General features: G+C 39.3%; 1 protein-coding gene across 2 annotated transcripts; it reads right to left on the reverse strand.

Moving 5' to 3' along the window:
* Positions 1-4,828: 4,828 nt before the first annotated feature.
* Positions 4,829-11,052, reverse strand: LOC124146199 (putative defense protein 3). Of its 2 annotated transcripts, none has more exons than XM_046516376.2 (5): positions 10,905-11,052; positions 8,255-8,447; positions 5,911-6,077; positions 5,679-5,776; positions 4,829-5,282 (listed from the first exon to the last, which is right to left on the reverse strand). In XM_046516376.2, exons 2-5 carry the CDS (start codon positions 8,445-8,447, stop codon positions 5,141-5,143), a joined length of 600 nt encoding a protein of 199 aa, XP_046372332.2. In that variant the 5' UTR covers positions 10,905-11,052; the 3' UTR covers positions 4,829-5,140. The 2 variants fall into 2 exon arrangements, with proteins under 2 accessions (XP_046372332.2, XP_048255727.1); XM_048399770.1 differs by having other exon boundaries at positions 10,894-10,975.
* Between the last annotated feature and the right edge of the window lie 7,441 nt (positions 11,053-18,493).

Genomic DNA, 18,493 nt, shown 5'->3' on the forward strand with positions numbered 1-18,493 from the left:
TATTCATTGCTGACTTGTACTTGTATCAACACCTCTGGACAATTACGAGTCGGCCCCTCTGTGGTTGAGGCGTTACTTCAGTTTTGGCGGCGTAATCGTCAGTACCGTGACACATGCATGTCCGGCCGTCGTGAAGGTATGACCCACTGCGGTCAGGTAGGACATGGAATGTCACTATAGTCGTAGATGTATGCGCAAGATCGATGAGAAATGTTTGTGGTTTTGTGTATTGTACCATTCAATCCACGTGATAGGATGTTCTTCTCCTCCAGGGCCACTGTTGTCGTCAATGAAACTCATTGGTGGGAGAATATTCCTTCTGGGTATCTCCAGGAGAAACGAGATGGGGAGACACAACAACGTTGGAGCATGTTGACACCTTGTGTGCTGTGTTGTCCTTATACGGATACCATATTAACCTTGGAATCTTGTGTGCTGTGTTGTCCTTATACTGATACCATGTTAACATTGGAATCTTGTGTGCTGTGTTGTCTTTATACTGGAACCATGTTAACCTTGGAATCTTGTGTGTTGTGTTGTCTTTATACTGGAACCATGTTAACATTGGAATCTTGTGTGTTGTGTTATCCTCATACAGATTCCATGTTACCATTGGAATCTTGTGTGCTGCGTTGTCTTTATACTGTTACCATGTTAATATTGGAATCGTGTGTGCTGTGTTGTCCTAATACTGATACCATGTTAACATTGGAATCTTGTGTGCTGTGTTGTCCTTATACTGATACCATGTTAACATTGGAATCCTGTGTGCTGTGTTGTCTTTATACTGATACCATGTTAATATTGGAATCTTGTGTTCTGTGTTGTCCTTATACTGATACCATGTTAACCTTGGAATCTTGTGTGTTGTGTTGTCCTAATACAGATTCCATGTTACCATTGGAGTCTTGTGTGCTTTGTTGTCTTTAAACTGTTACCATGTTAATATTGGAATCGTGTGGGCTGTGTTGTCTTTATACTGGAACCATGTTAACATTGGAATCTTGTGTGCTGTGTTGTCCTTATATAGATACCATGTTAATATTGGAATCTTGTGTGCTGTGTTGTCCTTATACTGATACCATGTTAATATTGGAATCTTGTGTTCTGTGTTGTCCTTATACTGATACCATGTTAACATTGGAATCCTGTGTGCTGTGTTGTCTTTATACTGATACCATGTTAATATTGGAATCTTGTGTTCTGTGTTGTCCTTATACTGATACCATGTTAACCTTGGAATCTTGTGTGTTGTGTTGTCCTAATACAGATTCCATGTTACCATTGGAGTCTTGTGTGCTTTGTTGTCTTTAAACTGTTACCATGTTAATATTGGAATCGTGTGGGCTGTGTTGTCTTTATACTGGAACCATGTTAACATTGGAATCTTGTGTGCTGTGTTGTCCTTATATAGATACCATGTTAATATTGGAATCTTGTGTGCTGTGTTGTCTTTATACTGATACCATGTTAATATTGGAATCTTGTGTTCTGTGTTGTCCTTATACTGATACCATGTTAACCTTGGAATCTTGTGTGTTGTGTTGTCCTAATACAGATTCCATGTTACCATTGGAATCTTGTGTGCTTTGTTGTCTTTAAACTGTTACCATGTTAATATTGGAATCGTGTGGGCTGTGTTGTCTTTATACTGGAACCATGTTAACATTGGAATCTTGTGTGCTGTGTTGTCCTTATATAGATACCATGTTAATATTGGAATCTTGTGTGCTGTGTTGTCTTTATACTGTTACCATGTTAACCTTGGAATCTTGTGTGCTGTGTTGTCTTTATACTGTTACCATGTTAACATTGGAATCCTGTGTGCTGTGTTGTCCTAATACTGATACCATGTTAACATTGGAATCCTGTGTGCTGTGTTGTCTTTATACTGATACCATGTTAACATTGGAATCTTGTGTGCTGTGTTGTCTTTATACTGATACCATGTTAACATTGAAATCTTGTGTGCTGTGTTGTCTTTATACTGATACCATGTTAACATTGGAATCTTGTGTGCTGTGTTGTCCTTATATAGATACCATGTTAATATTGGAATCTTGTGTGCTGTGTTGTCCTTATACTGATACCATGTTAACATTGGAATCTTGTGTGCTGTGTTGTCCTTGACATGATACCATGTTAACATTGGAATCTTGTGTGCTGTGTTGTTCTTATACTGATACCATGTTAACCTTGGAATCCTGTGTGCTGTGTTGTCCTAATACTGACACCATGTTAATATTGGAATCTTGTGTGCTGTGTTGTCTTTATACTGTTACCATGTTAACCTTGGAATCTTGTGTGCTGTGTTGTCTTTATACTGTTTCCATGTTAACATTGGAATCCTGTGTGCTGTGTTGTCCAAATACTGATACCATGTTAACATTGGAATCCTGTGTGCTGTGTTGTCTTTATACTGATACCATGTTAACATTGGAATCTTGTGTGCTGTGTTGTCTTTATACTGATATCATGTTAATATTGGAATCTTGTGTGCTGTGTTGTCTTTATACTGATACCATGTTAACATTGGAATCTTGTGTGCTGTGTTGTCCTTATATAGATACCATGTTAATATTGGAATCTTGTGTGCTGTGTTGTCCTAATACAGATACCATGTTAACATTTGAATCTTGTGTGTTGTGTTGTCCTTGTACTGATACCATGTTAACATTGGAATCTTGTGTGCTGTGTTGTCCTTATACTGATACCATGTTAACCTTGGAATCCTGTGTGCTGTGTTGTCCTAATACTGATACCATGTTAACCTTGGAATCTTGTGTGCTGTGTTGTCCTTGTACTGATACCATGTTAACATTGGAATCTTGTGTGCTGTGTTGTCCTTATATTGATACCATGTTAACATTGGAATCCTGTGTGCTGTGTTGTCCTAATACTGATACCATGTTAACATTGGAATCTTGTGTGCTGTGTTGTCTTTATACTGATACCATGTTAACATTGGAATCTTGTGTGCTGTGTTGTCTTTATACTGATACCATGTTAACTTCTGAATCTTGTGTGCTGTGTTGTCCTAATATAGATACCATGTTTACATTGGAATCTTGTGTGCTGTGTTGTCTTTATACTGGAACCATGTTAACATTGGAATCTTGTGTGCTGTGTTGTCCTAATATAGATACCATGTTAACATTGGAATCCTGTGTGCTGTGTTGTCTTTATACTGATACATGTTAACCTAGGAATCTTGTGTGCTGTGTTGTCTTTATACTGATACCATGTTAACATTGGAATCTTGTGTGCTGTGTTGTCCTAATACAGATACCATGTTAACATTGGAATCTTGTGTGCTGTGTTGTCTTTATACTGATACCATGTTAACATTGGAATCTTGTGTGCTGTGTTGTCCTTATACTGAAACCATGTTAATATTAGAATCTTGTGTGCTGTGTTGTTCTTACACTGAACGTTGATATCAATACCTTGTGTTCAGTATCCCTGATACACAATGTCTATAATTCTGAAATTAAATATTTTAAGGTGTCACGTTTCTCCCTGAAATACACACTTGAGATGACTCCAAAGCGATGTTATATCTACACACCTCATGAAATATTGTAAATAATGAAATTAATGTGTCTCCAAATTTATACGATTGCTGACTCCTTTTCAAAAACGTGACTCAATATCAATTATTGGGTACTTGAAAGCGTTCCCAGCTGCTAACTTTTGCAGGATTTTGTATTAATTTGGATTAAACAAATAAATGATTTTTTTCTTTGTTCCAATCTATTATTTTTGGCAATTAAAGTAAATAGCGATTCATTGTACATGTTTTGTTATAAAGATAATGGTCGACCAAAAAAGTCTGTGAACATGGAGAGATTTAAGGACCAAACTGAAGCTGATTAATGGAACTTTCTAGGTTAATGATCTGCCAACCCTTTACGCCGATGTTAGCTATGTTACATCAGCCTATCTGTAATACATCTGACCCATACTGACCACTGGTTGACAGCATGAAGAACGATCCACACAACCCGGGTTCGATGAAGCCTTCCGATCAACATTTAGATATAAGGTCAATGATGGGCTAATGTAGCCTTCTTTGTCCCGGAACTATGGCAAGGTGAAGGTTTATCATAGTATGCATACCAAAGCTTACAAATAGCAGACATTTATCTGATATCTGCTGTGAATGAATTGGTGTATATATCATCGCATTGACTCACTACACATTGTATACAAGATACTGAACGTAGTTTCCCCACGTCACCTATTTTAGAGTCTTTAAACAATATGTAACCACGCGCTTTATGGAGTAATCAAGGTAGACAGTTCAAAGCCCATAGAAGACATCAAAGTGTTCGCCATTTGCCGCTGAAGTTATGTTACGAATTATACTACACGAGGTGAGATATCCAAAAGTTATTAAAACAAACGTTAAAACTTACTTTTTCACAAATGCACAATTTAATCAAACCTAAGGCAGCGTGAGTTATGAGCGTGTGTACAGAAAGTGGTATGGTCATGTGAGGTATGTGATCAGGTGTAAGATTCTCTGGCTACTTGAAGTATAAATGGAGGGACAGAGTGAGGTGAGAAGAAAATGGTCTGGTTGTGTGAAGGTGACATTCTATTAACGTGAGCGTTGATTCGGGCAGGAACCAGCATGTATTACACTGCTCTACACATATAATTGTTTGTTGTTTAACGCCGCACTCAGCAATGTTCCAGCTATATGACGGCGACACATAAAAATTAACAGAAGGTTGAGCTTCTTCCTCCCTACCGGATGTACTCTCTTGTCATGACAGTGTAGGTCATGACACGCTTGTCAGATGAGTAAAACATGAAACATTCAGAATGCTCATCGTTCTTTAATCAAACTTCACTGCAGGATTTTACATTTCAGGCTAATAGCTGGAGTTGATGAATAATTGTGGACTATTAAACAAATACGATAATAGTGTTGAAAAAATTACAAAATTATAATTATTGATACAGATATTAATTTAAAATACAGTGGAATTTCAGATCCGCATTTGAAGCGTCTTAAAATGGTTTGAGAAAAACAATCGCTGTTTTCTTGTGGAAGAAGGTCCTGCATGAATTCCATTAAAAACAAAAAAATGTGTTTATAGGCATTGTAAGATTTATAGATAGCATGAAACTCCTACAGGAAGAGAGAAGCAATGATGGAGCCAATGACAACAACCATCGCCGATGCAGACCGTGAGCAGCTGCTGGTCGTGACGCTGATCTCGTCAGACATCACCGTGTTCCACCATGTTCGTAGACTCTGGACAACTGTAGCCCTGGAACATAATGGGACATTTACAAATGGAGCGACATAAAGACTTGCCACACATGTTTAGGTCATTAGGTCCAGCACCAGACATAGGTTGATCTGTCCCAACAATCATGCTTATATGACGCTCAGAGTAATGTATGCATTAGCAGAACAGAGAGTTGGCGTTTCATTCTGGCACGGTAGAATTGAGATACGTAATTTTGATTTTGATTTTGAAATTTTCAATGTCATGGTAGAAAGGACGTTTATCTCTTATGGACAGTGTTACACAATCACTTATATTCAAATTGATATTCAGTAATTTTCACAGCTTGTTTGACCTTTATGCCATTTGGAATCTGTTTCGGCGGATAATCTAGCCTGGCTATTCTCTTACATTGACGTTATATAATTAACGTACCTGAACTCGATGCCCTGTGACACGTCGTAACCAGCTGGTGCCTTCCAGGTGAACATAACGGACGTCTTCTCAGATGCATTTGTGTGGGTGATGGAGTTCTGAGAATGAATGATGTGTCAACTGCAGTGGACAGCTGGACGTGTAACGTGTAAAATTCGTAAACTTTCGAAAATATTACTATGATCCGGGCAACCGTACTTTATATACATTAACTGCGAACTTGAAAACCTACCTTGTCGCCATCTGCACAGTTTTTGGTTTGAATAGTACCATCCGAGGCGGTATACTTGGCAAAAGTCCCGGGCACTATGGCAGTGTCGGCGGTGCTACACTTGGTACAGCGGGCTTGGACCAGGAAACCCTTGAAGTATCCGTTGGTGGCAGTTGCGTTCAGGGTGACTGAAATATACAAGACACATACAGAGTAATACGAGAGAGGCACCATCGGGCAAACAAAAGCTTTCAGGTTAACGTTTGATCTGATTATTAGGTCAAAGAGAGAGAGAGAGCGAGAGAGAGAGACAGAGACACAGAGAGAGAGAGAGAGAGAGAGAGAGAGAGAGAGAGAGAGAGAGAGAGAGAGAGAGAGAGAGAGTGGTAGTAGTAGTAGTAGTAGTAGTAGTAGTAGTAGTAGTAGAAAACTAAACTAATTTTAACATCTCAATCGTTTAAGTGTATGAGTGTCAAGAAGTTAGAGGTCACCTCCGGTCCGGAATTCCTTGGGGACACAACTTTAAGCAGACAGCTATAACATGTAGATCAAGAGACTGAAGTGAAGCGGCAAGCGTTTAGTCCACAGATAATAGTCTTTCGAGAAAGAAGAGCACACTATATGCTTGAACAGACTAACATCTAGTCTCTGAAATGAACATATCGTACAGAAAAAACAGTTGTTCAGTTATCTTAATAAAAATATAATAAAAAGGGAGTACAGTGATTCTCTTCATTTTCAGATACTGCAGTAATCTAGACTTGCCAAACATTATAGACTTGCATGGGCTGTATTTCATATATATTTGTATCAGGGTCTGTAAGACAGACTATATGCTTGAATATTGTTTTTTTAACACCAGTCTTCCTTACTCGCACATATGGCAGTCCTGGGAAGTGCAGCTGCAGCTACCTGGTAAGCCTACATGTAGGGGGCTGATTAAACACTGAGGTGTTGAGATAAACTATTATACCTTGATCTTTTTTATGAGACAAGCACGAGTAGCAGCTGGGCAGTCATAGATGAAATATTATCTACAGACGAGTACACACTTGCTGATATGTTTCTTTAAGCGCACGGATCGGAACATCTGATCGGATTGGCTAATTCGAAACAAGGCAAATTGGCCAACAAGTTTAACTTAAGCTTCAGGGATATCGATGATACGAAAATCGTTCAGTGACGGTCAAACAGCCAAGTGAAGTGATTTACCCACCTGGACCCACTTGCACAAAGCGGTCTTAGCACTAAGACTATCGTAAGCCTATGTTTAAAGTATGGGAGTTACGATCGTCTTAGCGCTAAGATCGCTTTGTGCAAGTAGGCCAAGATCTTCTATGGGGACAAAAGAGGCCCGTGAAACTGTCTCATCTATTTCATATTAAGATGTTTGCATACTGATTCAGAGCGCCAATAAACGCTCCACAAGACTGTATGACTAGAGGGGTGACTTCACGTTTCCAAAAGTCAATTTTCCCTTTATGTAATCGAGTGCTCACTGATCCAATGACCATGGTTAGCGCAATAAAAGTGCACATTATTATTATTATTATTATTATTATTATTATTATTATTATTATTATTATTATTATCATCATCGAACAATATTCCAGCAGCTCCAGCCTTTGGTGTCTACATTTCACAACTTTAGAGGTACAATCGAGCATGCTCAATATTGGAAGATTTCAAAGATCATCAAACGACTCTTGTTAAGAAAGCTTTCAAGAGGTATTATGGTAGACATTTGGAGAACATTTCCAAATTTGACGCCTCAGTGACCAAATGGTGTCCGATGCAATTCCTTATTTTGACTTGTACCACATGTTCCTGTGTTTTTGTTTTTCAGGTGTAAAACTGACATCCTCTCGCATGTGTTTGTGACGGGAGCGAGCACCTGGTATGATCAGTATCATAAATAAACGATGCGTAACACAACGATGTTCTCTGCCATAACTTATTCTATAAGCTTTCAACATTCCATATCCTACCCAGTTAAATAAAAATACTCACCTTTTGGCGAACACCTGGTATCAACACTATTTGATAGTGATTCATAAACACATGCTCATGATATATTCCGATTCGTACAATTGACTCTGCTTTTAGCAGAAATTTCCTATGAATCAAAACATTATGGAAAGAGTGTTGTCGCTTTTATTGGCGAAATATTTGTTATGTGAATACAACGTTATTCACCTTTGTTAAAACAACCAGAAGATGTCTTGTTTTACTCGAACGTGCATGTAGCCTGACTGTATCGACATCTTGTTGACAGAGATATTTACATATGTGTAGGAGAACTACCACAAATGTTGATAACGTCGTAAACTCATAACGCTGAAGCATGTGACGCATGTGGACTTACCTGTAACCATCCCTCCCTGTTTGATGGAATTTGTATCTACGAAGAGAGAGTATGGCGGCGTTGAGTTCTGGGCGATGGAACTGCGATGTTGAGGAGTGAGGTTGATGCAGGCTGGATCTCCTGCTCCTGTAGGGTAGCCCAGGACCAGAGCGGGCAGGACACAGGCGATAGGGAGGACGATGTACGCAGCCATCTAGAATGATGTCTTCATTTAATCTTTTCATTCATTCATTCATTCATTCATTCATTCATTCATTCATTCATAAAATAATGTAGATTACAACAATAGAGTTTTACAAGTGAGTATATCACTCGGGTCGTCTATGCAATTATTTTTATAATACATTTTACTTTTGTCAACATACAAAAGGTTTAGGCACAAGTTGAACATATTTCTGTTATAGCCCGGCTTGTTAGCTTGAAGTGAGAGAGAAGACCTACTAGGTGCAGGTCTTAGACGTCTACCACTTTGGTGACATCCTCGAGCACCGGTAGGGTGCCAATACACCTAGAAACATCAAGGCGAATCTGTATTTGGAATTCGCGTCCATAGGTTCCTCGGACGCATAAGGAACGCAACTCTGCACACCGAACTCATGCTAGAAACAAGTATAGCGATGCACATGTTCAATAAAGCCGTAACATAGATCTATTGCATATTTTAGTGCATAGATAGATATATTACTTCCGTATTAATAAGTATACTATTTGGCTATTTTAATAATTGATTTTATTATCAGGGCTCCAAGCCGAAAGGCTGTAAGCCCTATTGTAATCGGCCGATTTATTTATTATTATTATTCCGCCGATTTTTATACCAGAGCTGGCAAAGTAACCACTGGCTCGATGCCGTTCAAATATTGTATGTGTATGGAGACAGTTGAGTACTAGATACGAAAAATATCACAAGGCCGTAGGCCCAACGACAAAGGGCATATAACTAAAGTTTTGAATATATGTCTTGCCCTATTGCTCCGCAACCGCAAGTCTGATTACTTTCAAACTTTGCATGTGTCTGCTGCTTTAGGTGCTTGTCATTTCATATTCTTTAACTTTGGTCATTGGTTACTTGGTTTGGCAGCCATATTGGATTCAAGGTTTTCACAGGGTTTTTTGGGTACTAGTCTTCAAATCCAATCTCCTCTGCATCCATTGCATAAAATGCATTCAAATTTTCTGAGCTTTGTCTCCATACAAAACAGAAGTACGTGTCTTAACAGATTTTTGATATCTTGTTTAGTTGCGGCTGTATTGCATTTTGATTTTGAAACTTTCTTCACCGAAATTTTACTTTAAAGAGTATATCTTGTAAGGTTGTGAACTTAGTGTGCCATATGCATCTCATTGTTTGTTCTTGGTTGCATGCTAAAAGTAACACCGCTTGGTGGTGATATTTGACTAATATTTGGGACACCCCTGGAACATGCCAATTTCGTAGCAGCGATGTCTTGCAAACGGTGACTTTCTTTTGACGGAGTTTGTACAAGCAAATCCTTTAAGGATTCGAACATGTTCGAGGTCGGAAATGGGTTTAGAACAGACTTGGACACCCCGACACACGCCAATTTCGTAGCGGCGATATCCTACAAGTGGTGCTTCCATTTGACGGATTTGGTACAAGGAAACCCTTTGAGGATTTGAACATGAACCTTTGTTACTTTGAGCCCGCCATTGCTGCTTGCAGCTTTAATATATATTGGATTTAATATTACATGTCATAAAACCGGACTGTATCATACACAATGTAATCGTCCAAAGTATCACGTTTCTGGCTTAACGAAGTTAACGGGGTATCCTTCATTTGGATGTACATCGTCCCACTCGCCAGGTCATTGTACAGAATTGATCATAGGTTCAAGTTACATAATCAAACAGAACAGAAGATGAAATGACACGTCTGTTGATGTTATGTGGTATTTCTAAACAGATTAATGTAAAACTACTTGGTATATTCCAGAAATGCTAATTCACAGTGTGTTAGACACATCAATAGAGTTAGTGTTAGTCCAAAGATATCAAGGAGACATTTAATCTCAATCACAAACCCAGATGCCCCTGCTTATTCTACTGTTACAGCTGTCATCCCTGGATCCGGAAAACTCAAGTGGCGGATGACACCGCCCCACTGTTAGGAGATACTATCGGAGTCCAACGTACACACTTTCGATTGTTAGAATGTGAAGGCGTGATTGTGAATAAACTGATTTTCAACCATTGCATCAGTTGTGTTCGACAGAGAAACATAACATCATCATTATACTGTTCCTCATTCTCATACCTTCCTAAACAATCACAAATATGTGACGCATTGATCCAGACGAACCCATCTTAGTGTCACCATCATTTAGTCACTTACTTATATACATACAAGAGGAATGTTGGGAGAATCTGACCCCCGCTAGTTGAGTGACCAAACAGATACAGTTCCTGACTTTCACTCTCAAAGACGATATACATACTGACACAACTAAGAACAAGGTGACATAATAATCAGATTTATGTATAAAAACTGGAAAGATCGCTGTACCGTGAACGGACAAGTTTTTGTAAAGTAAAATACAGTTTCCAAAACAGGAACCTATTATCATATTAAGTGTAAGTAACACCAATCACTTAAACAAAGAGTATTATCTACATACAGTATACTGACCTCAGTGTTCCTACAGACTACAGTCTAACAGCGTCGTCAGTGTGCGGGACCAAGTAGTGACTGTGATGTCAGTCCCTGAACCGGAACACGACAGACGACGTATCCGGTTTACACATATGCAGCAGTGCAGATTAGACTGGTTCCACCTGAGTGTGATAAAGAGATGCATAGATGGCAAGACATGTTTGAGGTGGAAGCAGTGCAGTTATTGCAAAGTAAAGGGCAGTGTGTGGTAAGGGGGCCTTGTTGTGGCGACTACGCTTCGAAACATATTATTGACAAATTCTCGATTACCAATTTGGAGCCTAAACAAAAGAACATTCTGGAATGGCTAATAGATGGTCTAGATTGTATGGACTCAGTCGTTCGGAATACTCCGTGTTAAAGTTTTCGAGGTTGTATGATTAGAAATCACATCCCGACTGTCACTTTCATGATCTGGTAAGCGACGCTCTGATTGGTCGGATGAAAGGTCGTTCTGACGTGACCCCGAATGGGATGTCTTCAGATCTTTGTTTAGCGGTAGCGAGGACTAAGGTCTGATTTTAATGAGATTGGATAGCTTTCATGGCAATACTTCTAAGCCTTCGGTTACTGTGGACCCTACCTGGGCAATCTACCATACCTGGCCCTAGAGCTCATTCTATCTCGCTTACTGGTCACTGTGGCAACTGTGTTCGTTTTTAAAAAGAAGACTTATCAATATTTCGTTGAATGAAGTAAAATAGAAGAACGGCCAAAACTACTAGATGTTAACCGAATCATGCTAATGTCCTACGGTTGGCATCAGGTGGGAGATTCAAAATTGATCTGATAACTTTATTATCTGACGTGCCATGAAAAACATTTTACACATGAATTGTATCAAGGGGAAAAGGCTTATCTAATACATGGATAAGCAGCGATCCATACTTAATTCTTAACTTTCACGTGATGTTCACCACCATTGGCCCACTTAGATTCAGCATTCCATGTGTGTATATACGACAACATCCACACACTATCGAAGAATGGCCGAGCCGTTCAAATAAAAGCGATAAAATCCTTTCCATATTCATAAGAAATATCTGCTAAAAGCAGAATCCATTGTTCGACTACGACTATATCATGAGCATGTGTTTATGAATCACTATCAAATAGTGTTGATACCAGGTGTTCACCAAAAGGTGAGTATTTTTATTTAACTGGGTAGGATATGGAATGTTGAAAGCTTATAGAATAAGTTATGGCAGAGAACATCGTTGTGTTACGCATCGTTTATTTATGATTAAATATATCTAGAATTTGCAAGTGAAAGAAAACATTCATCAGGAACCTGTATTTTTCTCCTTATTCCGTGACTCCACTGGCCACAGTTAGATGTACTTTGTGTGCACGGGTGGAGTAATCGCACTTCGCTGTGCATGACCCCTGGGGTTGTTGGTTCGAGCTTTGTATTTCCTGGTGTCGATGTACGAGTTAAGCTCACTTGTGATTCGCCGTACTGCTTATCAGTATGTCATCACTCATGATAAGCATCATGTAAGGACATGTGGTCTGTCAGGAGTACTAACAGGCAGTGCAAATGAATTGCCTGACAGACATTGGCTACTCGTGATGCAAAGTAGATTTCAGTGAGACCCGGACCTGACATAGTATATATTCTACCCTGGAATTGCTGCCGTGTGCCTATGGAGACATTCTAATATAATATCGCAGTAAGGGAGAGTGAGAGAGAGAGAGAGAGAGAGAGAGAGAGAGAGTGAGAGAGAAGGAGAGAGAGAGAGAGAGAGAGAGAGAGAGAGAGAGAGAGAGAGAGAGAGAGAGAGAGAGAGAGAGAGAGTCCGTTATTTAGACGACTTCAATATTTCATCCCTCCCTCCCTAAAATGAATATTGTCCTTGTAATTGTGATATATCTTCAGATATTCAGTTTAAGAATGTAGGGGGGCATCCTACGCTACGACATGAAGTGTGGATGTGCCTGCACAGACGGGCCAGTCCCCATCTGCTATCAGCGTGTCAAGGGTGGGGTGCCGGTCAGCAGTCTTCTTCCCGAGGCAAGGGAGTAAACTGACTTTAAAAATCAAGTTTCCATCCTTGCCCAACTAATATAAAATTGATATAACTGGAATGGTGTCCAACGCCGGATTAACCCACTCACTCACTCACTCACCCTGTTCCAGTAACTTTTGGTTCGATTTATGGCACTGAACTGTTCGAGGTGTCCTTTCTAACAACATGGTGCACTGGACCACGGGACGTCAGCATGGTCCCAAGGTCAACCTCCCTTAAAGCGGCTTCACTGCGGACCCCTGACACTGGTGAACTACATTCTTGTTACCACACTCTGAACAGAAACACATGTACGATACGTCGGGATGTTACAGTCATTGTATTGTACAGTAACTTGGTTGGTTAATGAAAGTTTACTAAACTAAAGACATTATCAATATGTTGTGTTTATGATAAGTGATTGCTGCTGAAAACTTGACATATGTTACTTGATATATGACCAATGGATGCCACAACAAATCAATTAAGTCAACGTATCTTTCTCTCGGTGATTAAAATGTGGATTGCCATTACCTGCCTGAAGATCAACTGGCAAAATATATATTCTTTTGTCAGTCACTCTCGGAATTACAGATTGAGGATAATCTGGATGCTATACTTTCAGACCTTCCAGGGACCGACACGTCTCTTGTACTTATATGTCTTTGTGTCACGTGTTATGTGTCATGTGTTCACAGATGCCATGTGTCTGTATCATGTGTCATAAGTATATGTGTCATGTGTTGATGCATGTCATCTGTGTCATATGCTGAGTCTGTGTCATATCTCACATGTAATGTTTCTTTGCCTTATGGCTTAATGTTTCATGTGTCTATGTGTCGTGTTATGCGTTATGTCTCTATGTAATGTGTGTATGTGTCTATATATCCTGTGTTTATGTAATATGGGCTATGGGTCGTGTGTTATGCGTTATTTCCCTGTATAATGTGTGTATGTGTGTATATACCACGTGTTTATGTTATATGGGCCCTGCGTTAGTTCTCTGTGTAATGTGTCAATGTGTGTATGTGTCTATATATCATGTGTTCATGTAACATGGGCCATGCGTTATGCTTCATGTGTCATGTACCATCTATCATGTACCATGTATCATGTTACACGTGTTTCAGTCCGCTGTGTCTGCCACCTCGTCTCGTGCCAATATCAGTGATGTTCAGATCAAATGGATACCCGCTCCTGGCAACTAGCGGCATAAGAAGAACCCGCTTATAATTTTGACTCACGTACCTGCATATACAGACATATATGAAACTGACACCATATTAACATTGGAATCTTGTGTGCTGTGTTGTCCTTATACTGATATCATGTTAACACTGGAATCTTGTGTGCTGTCTTGTCCTTATACTGATATCATGTTAACATTGGAATCTTGTGTGCTGTGTTGTCTTTGTACTGATACCATGTTAACACTGGAATCTTGTGTGCTGTCTTGTCCTTATACTGATATCATGTTAACATTGGAATCTTGTGTGCTGTGTTGTCCTTATACTGATACCATGTTAACATTGGAATTTTGGGTGCTGTGTTGTCTTTATACTGATATCATGTTAATATTGGAATCCTGTGTGCTGTGTTCTCCTTATACTGATACCATGTTAACACTGGAATCTTGTGTTCTGTGTTGTCCTTATACTGATACCATGTTAACATTGGAATCTTGTGTGTTCTGTTGTCCTTATGCTGATACCATGTTAATATTGGGATCTTGTGTGCTGTGTTATCTTTGTACTGATAGCATGTTAATATTGGAATCTTGTGTGCTGTGTTGTCCTTATACTGATACCATGTTAACTTTCGAATCTTGTGTGCTGTGTTGTCCTCAAACTGATACCATGTTAACATTGGAATCTTGTGTATTGTGTTGTCCTTATACTGATACCATCTTCACATTGGAATCTTGTGTGCTGTGTTATCTTTGTACTGATACTATGTTAACACTGGAATCTTGTGTACTGTGTTGTCTTTATACTGATACCATGTTAACATTGGAATCTTGTGTGCTGTGTTGTCCCTATACTGATACCATGTCAACATTGGAATCTTGTGTGCTGTGTTGTCTTTATAATGTAACCATGTTAACATTGGAATCATGTGTGCTGTGTTGTCCTAATACTGATACCATGTTAACATTGAAATCTTGTGTGCTGTGTTGTCCTGATATTGATACCATGTTAACATTGGATTCTTGTGAGCTGTGTTGTCTTTATACTGATACCATGTTAACCTTGGAATCATGTGTGCTGTGTTGTCCTAATACTGATACCATGTTAACATTGGAATCTTATGTGCTGTGTTGTCCTTATACTGATACCATGTTAACATTGGAATCTTGTGTGCTATGTTGTCCTTATACTGATACCATGTTAAACTTGGAATCTTGTGTGCTGCGTTGTACTTATACTGACACCATGTTAACATTGGAATCTTGTGTACTGTGTTGTCCTAATACAGATAACATGTTAACATTGGAATCTTTTGTGCTGTGTTGTCCATATACTGATACCATGTTAACATTGGAATCTTGTGTGCTGTGTTGTCCTTATACTGATACCATGTTAATATTGGGATCTTGTGTGCTGTGTTATCTTTGTACTGATACCATGTTAATATTGGAATCTTGTGTGCTGTGTTGTCCTTATACTGATACCATGTTAACTTTCGAATCTTGTGTGGTGTGTTGTCCTCATACTGATACCATGTTAACATTGGAATCTTGTGTGCTGTGTTGTCCTTATACTGATACCATCTTCACATTGGAATCTTGTGTGCTGTGTTATCTTTGTACTGATACTATGTTAACACTGGAATCTTGTGTACTGTGTTGTCTTTGTACTGATACCATGTTAACATTGGAATCTTGTATGCTGTGTTGTCCTTATACTGATACTATGTCAACATTGGAATCTTGTGTGCTGTGTTGTCCTTATACTGATACCATGTTAACTTTGGAATCCTGTGTGCTGTGTTGTCCTAATACAGATACCATGTTGACATTGGAATCTTGTGTTCTGTGTTGTCCATATACTGATACCATGTTAACTTTGGAATCTTGTGTGCTGCGTTGTCCTAATACTGATACCATGTTAACCTTGGAATCCTGTGTGCTGTGTTGCCCTTATACTGATACCATGTTAACATTGGAATCCTGTGTGCTGTGTTGTCCTAATACTGATATCATGTTAACATTGGAATCTTGTGTGCTGTGTTGTCCTTATACTGATACAATGTTAATATTGGAATCTTGTGTGACTGTGTTGTCCTTGTGCTGATACCATGTTAACATTGGAATCCTGTGTGCTGTGGTGTCCTTGTGCTGATACCATGTTAACCTTGGAATCTTGTGTGCTGTGTTGTCCTAATACTGATACCATGTTAACATTGGAATCTTATGTGCTGTGTTGTCCTTATACTGATACAATGTTAACATTGGAATCTTGTGTGCTGTGTTTTCTTTATACTGATACCATGTTAATATTTGAATCTTGTGTGCTGTGTTGTCTTTATACTGATACCATGTTAACTTTGGAATCCTGTGTGCTGTGTTGTCTTTATACTGATACCATGTTAACATTGGAATCTTGTGTGCTGTGTTGTCCTTAGACTGATACAATGTTAACATTAGAATCCTGTGTGCTGTGTTGTCCTTATACTGATATCATGTTAACATTAGAATCGTGTGTGCTGTGTTGGCCTTATACTGATACCATGTTAACATTGGAATCTTGTGTGCTATGTTGTCCTTATACTGATACCATGTTAACATTGGAATCTTGTGTGCTGTGTTGTGTTTATACTGATACCATGTTAACATTGGAATCCTGTGTGCTGTGTTGTCCTACTACTGATACCATGTTAACATTGAAATCTTGTGTGCTGTGTTGTCCTGATAGAGATACCATGTTTACATTGGAATCTTGTGAGCTGTGTTGTCTTTATACTGATACCATGTTAACCTTGGAATCATGTGTGCTGTGTTGTCCTAATACTGATACCATGTTAACATTGGAATCTTATGTGCTGTGTTGTCCTTATACTGATACCATGTTAACTTTCGAATCTTGTGTGCTGTGTTGTCCTCATACTGATACCATGTTAACATTGGAATCTTGTGTGTTGTGTTGTCCTTATACTGATACCATGTTAACATTGGAATCCTGTGTGCTGTGTTGTCCTAAAACTGATACCATGTTAACATTGGAATCTTATGTGCTGTGTTGTCCTTATACTGATACCATGTTAATATTGGAATCTTTTGTGCTGTGTTGTCCTTATACTGATACCATGTTAACACTGGATTCTTGTGAGCTGTGTTGTCTTTATACTGATACCATGTTAACCTTGGAATCCTGTGTGCTGTGTTGTCCTAATACTGATACCATGTTAACATTGGAATCTTATGTGCTGTGTTGTCCTTATACTGATACCATGTTAACATTGGATTCTTGTGAGCTGTGTTGTCTTTATACTGATACCATGTTAACCTTGGAATCTTGTGTGCTGTGTTGTCTTTATACTGATACCATGTTAACAATGGAATCTGTTGTGCTGTGTTGTCCTTGTACTGAACGTTGATATCAATACCTTCCCTTCAGTATCCCTGATTCACAACGTCCATATGTTCTGTTATGTTATATTTTAAGGTATCTCGTTTCTCTGTGAAATACTCACTTAAGATGACACTGAACCGATGTCATATCCGCACACCTCATGAAATACTTCAGTGGGTGCACAGCTGCAGAGAGCTAAAAGTTCAACGAGGGATTTTGTATTATTCATTGATTTCCCTTCTTTGGATGATTTGTTCCAATCTATTTTTTATGTCAATTAAGGTAAATAATGATTCATTGTACGTGCTTTGTTAACATGATACTAGACGACTATGGGACTGACCGTTATGAACATGGAGAGATTTAAGAAGTAATATTGCGGCAGGTTCATAGAGAGTTGTAGGTCAATGATCGGCCAATTCAGTGCGCGTTAATGTGCCTTTAAGCCGCTGTTAGCAATGATATAGTGATGTCTCTGCAGCCTATCAATAACTAATCTGGCCCTTGTACCCACCACTGGTTGACAGCAACGATCCACACGTTCCAGGTACGATACAGCCACCCAATGATCATTTTAGTTTGGCTGTAGGTCAGTCAGTCATTGTCTACTATAGGACTTTCAACCCCGGGCTCCCACCACGAGCTTCTGTGCAGAGCGAGGTGAGGTGAGGTGAAATGGGGTTTAACGTCGCGTCCAGGATTATTGCACTTATATAGCGACGTGCATGTACGTGTGTGTGTTTGTGTGGCTGCTTTTGCTAGTCCGGACTGATGCCAATTTATAGTGCTAGCTCACTGAGATACCATGCCGCAGTTGAACATGAATACCCCACTCAGACACAGTATACTGACTCCGAGCCAACAAGTACCATCTTTTAACGTCTTTTGGTATGACGCGGTCAAGTATCGAACCCCGGACCTCCGGGCGGACGCTCTACCACTAGACCACGGAGGCGGTCCTGTGCAGAGCGAAGGATATCAGGTT

The sequence above is a fragment of the Haliotis rufescens genome, unplaced genomic scaffold (assembly GCF_023055435.1).
Source record: "Haliotis rufescens isolate VD_foot unplaced genomic scaffold, xgHalRufe1.0.p SCAF_2, whole genome shotgun sequence".
NCBI classification, from domain to species: domain Eukaryota; kingdom Metazoa; phylum Mollusca; class Gastropoda; order Lepetellida; family Haliotidae; genus Haliotis; species Haliotis rufescens.

What these genes read in the sequence shown, in the direction of transcription:
- LOC124146199 (XM_046516376.2), bottom strand. Translation starts at nt 8,447, where the DNA reads ATGGCTGCGTACATCGTCCTCCCTATCGCCTGTGTCCTGCCCGCTCTG. An exon ending in ACAGGGAGGGATGGTTACAG is followed by an intron (nt 6,078 to 8,254) that starts GTAAGTCCACAT and finishes TGTATATTTCAG; the next exon opens with TCACCCTGAACGCAACTGCC. An exon ending in TCACAGGGCATCGAGTTCAG is followed by an intron (nt 5,283 to 5,678) that starts GTACGTTAATTA and finishes ATTATGTTCCAG; the next exon opens with GGCTACAGTTGTCCAGAGTC.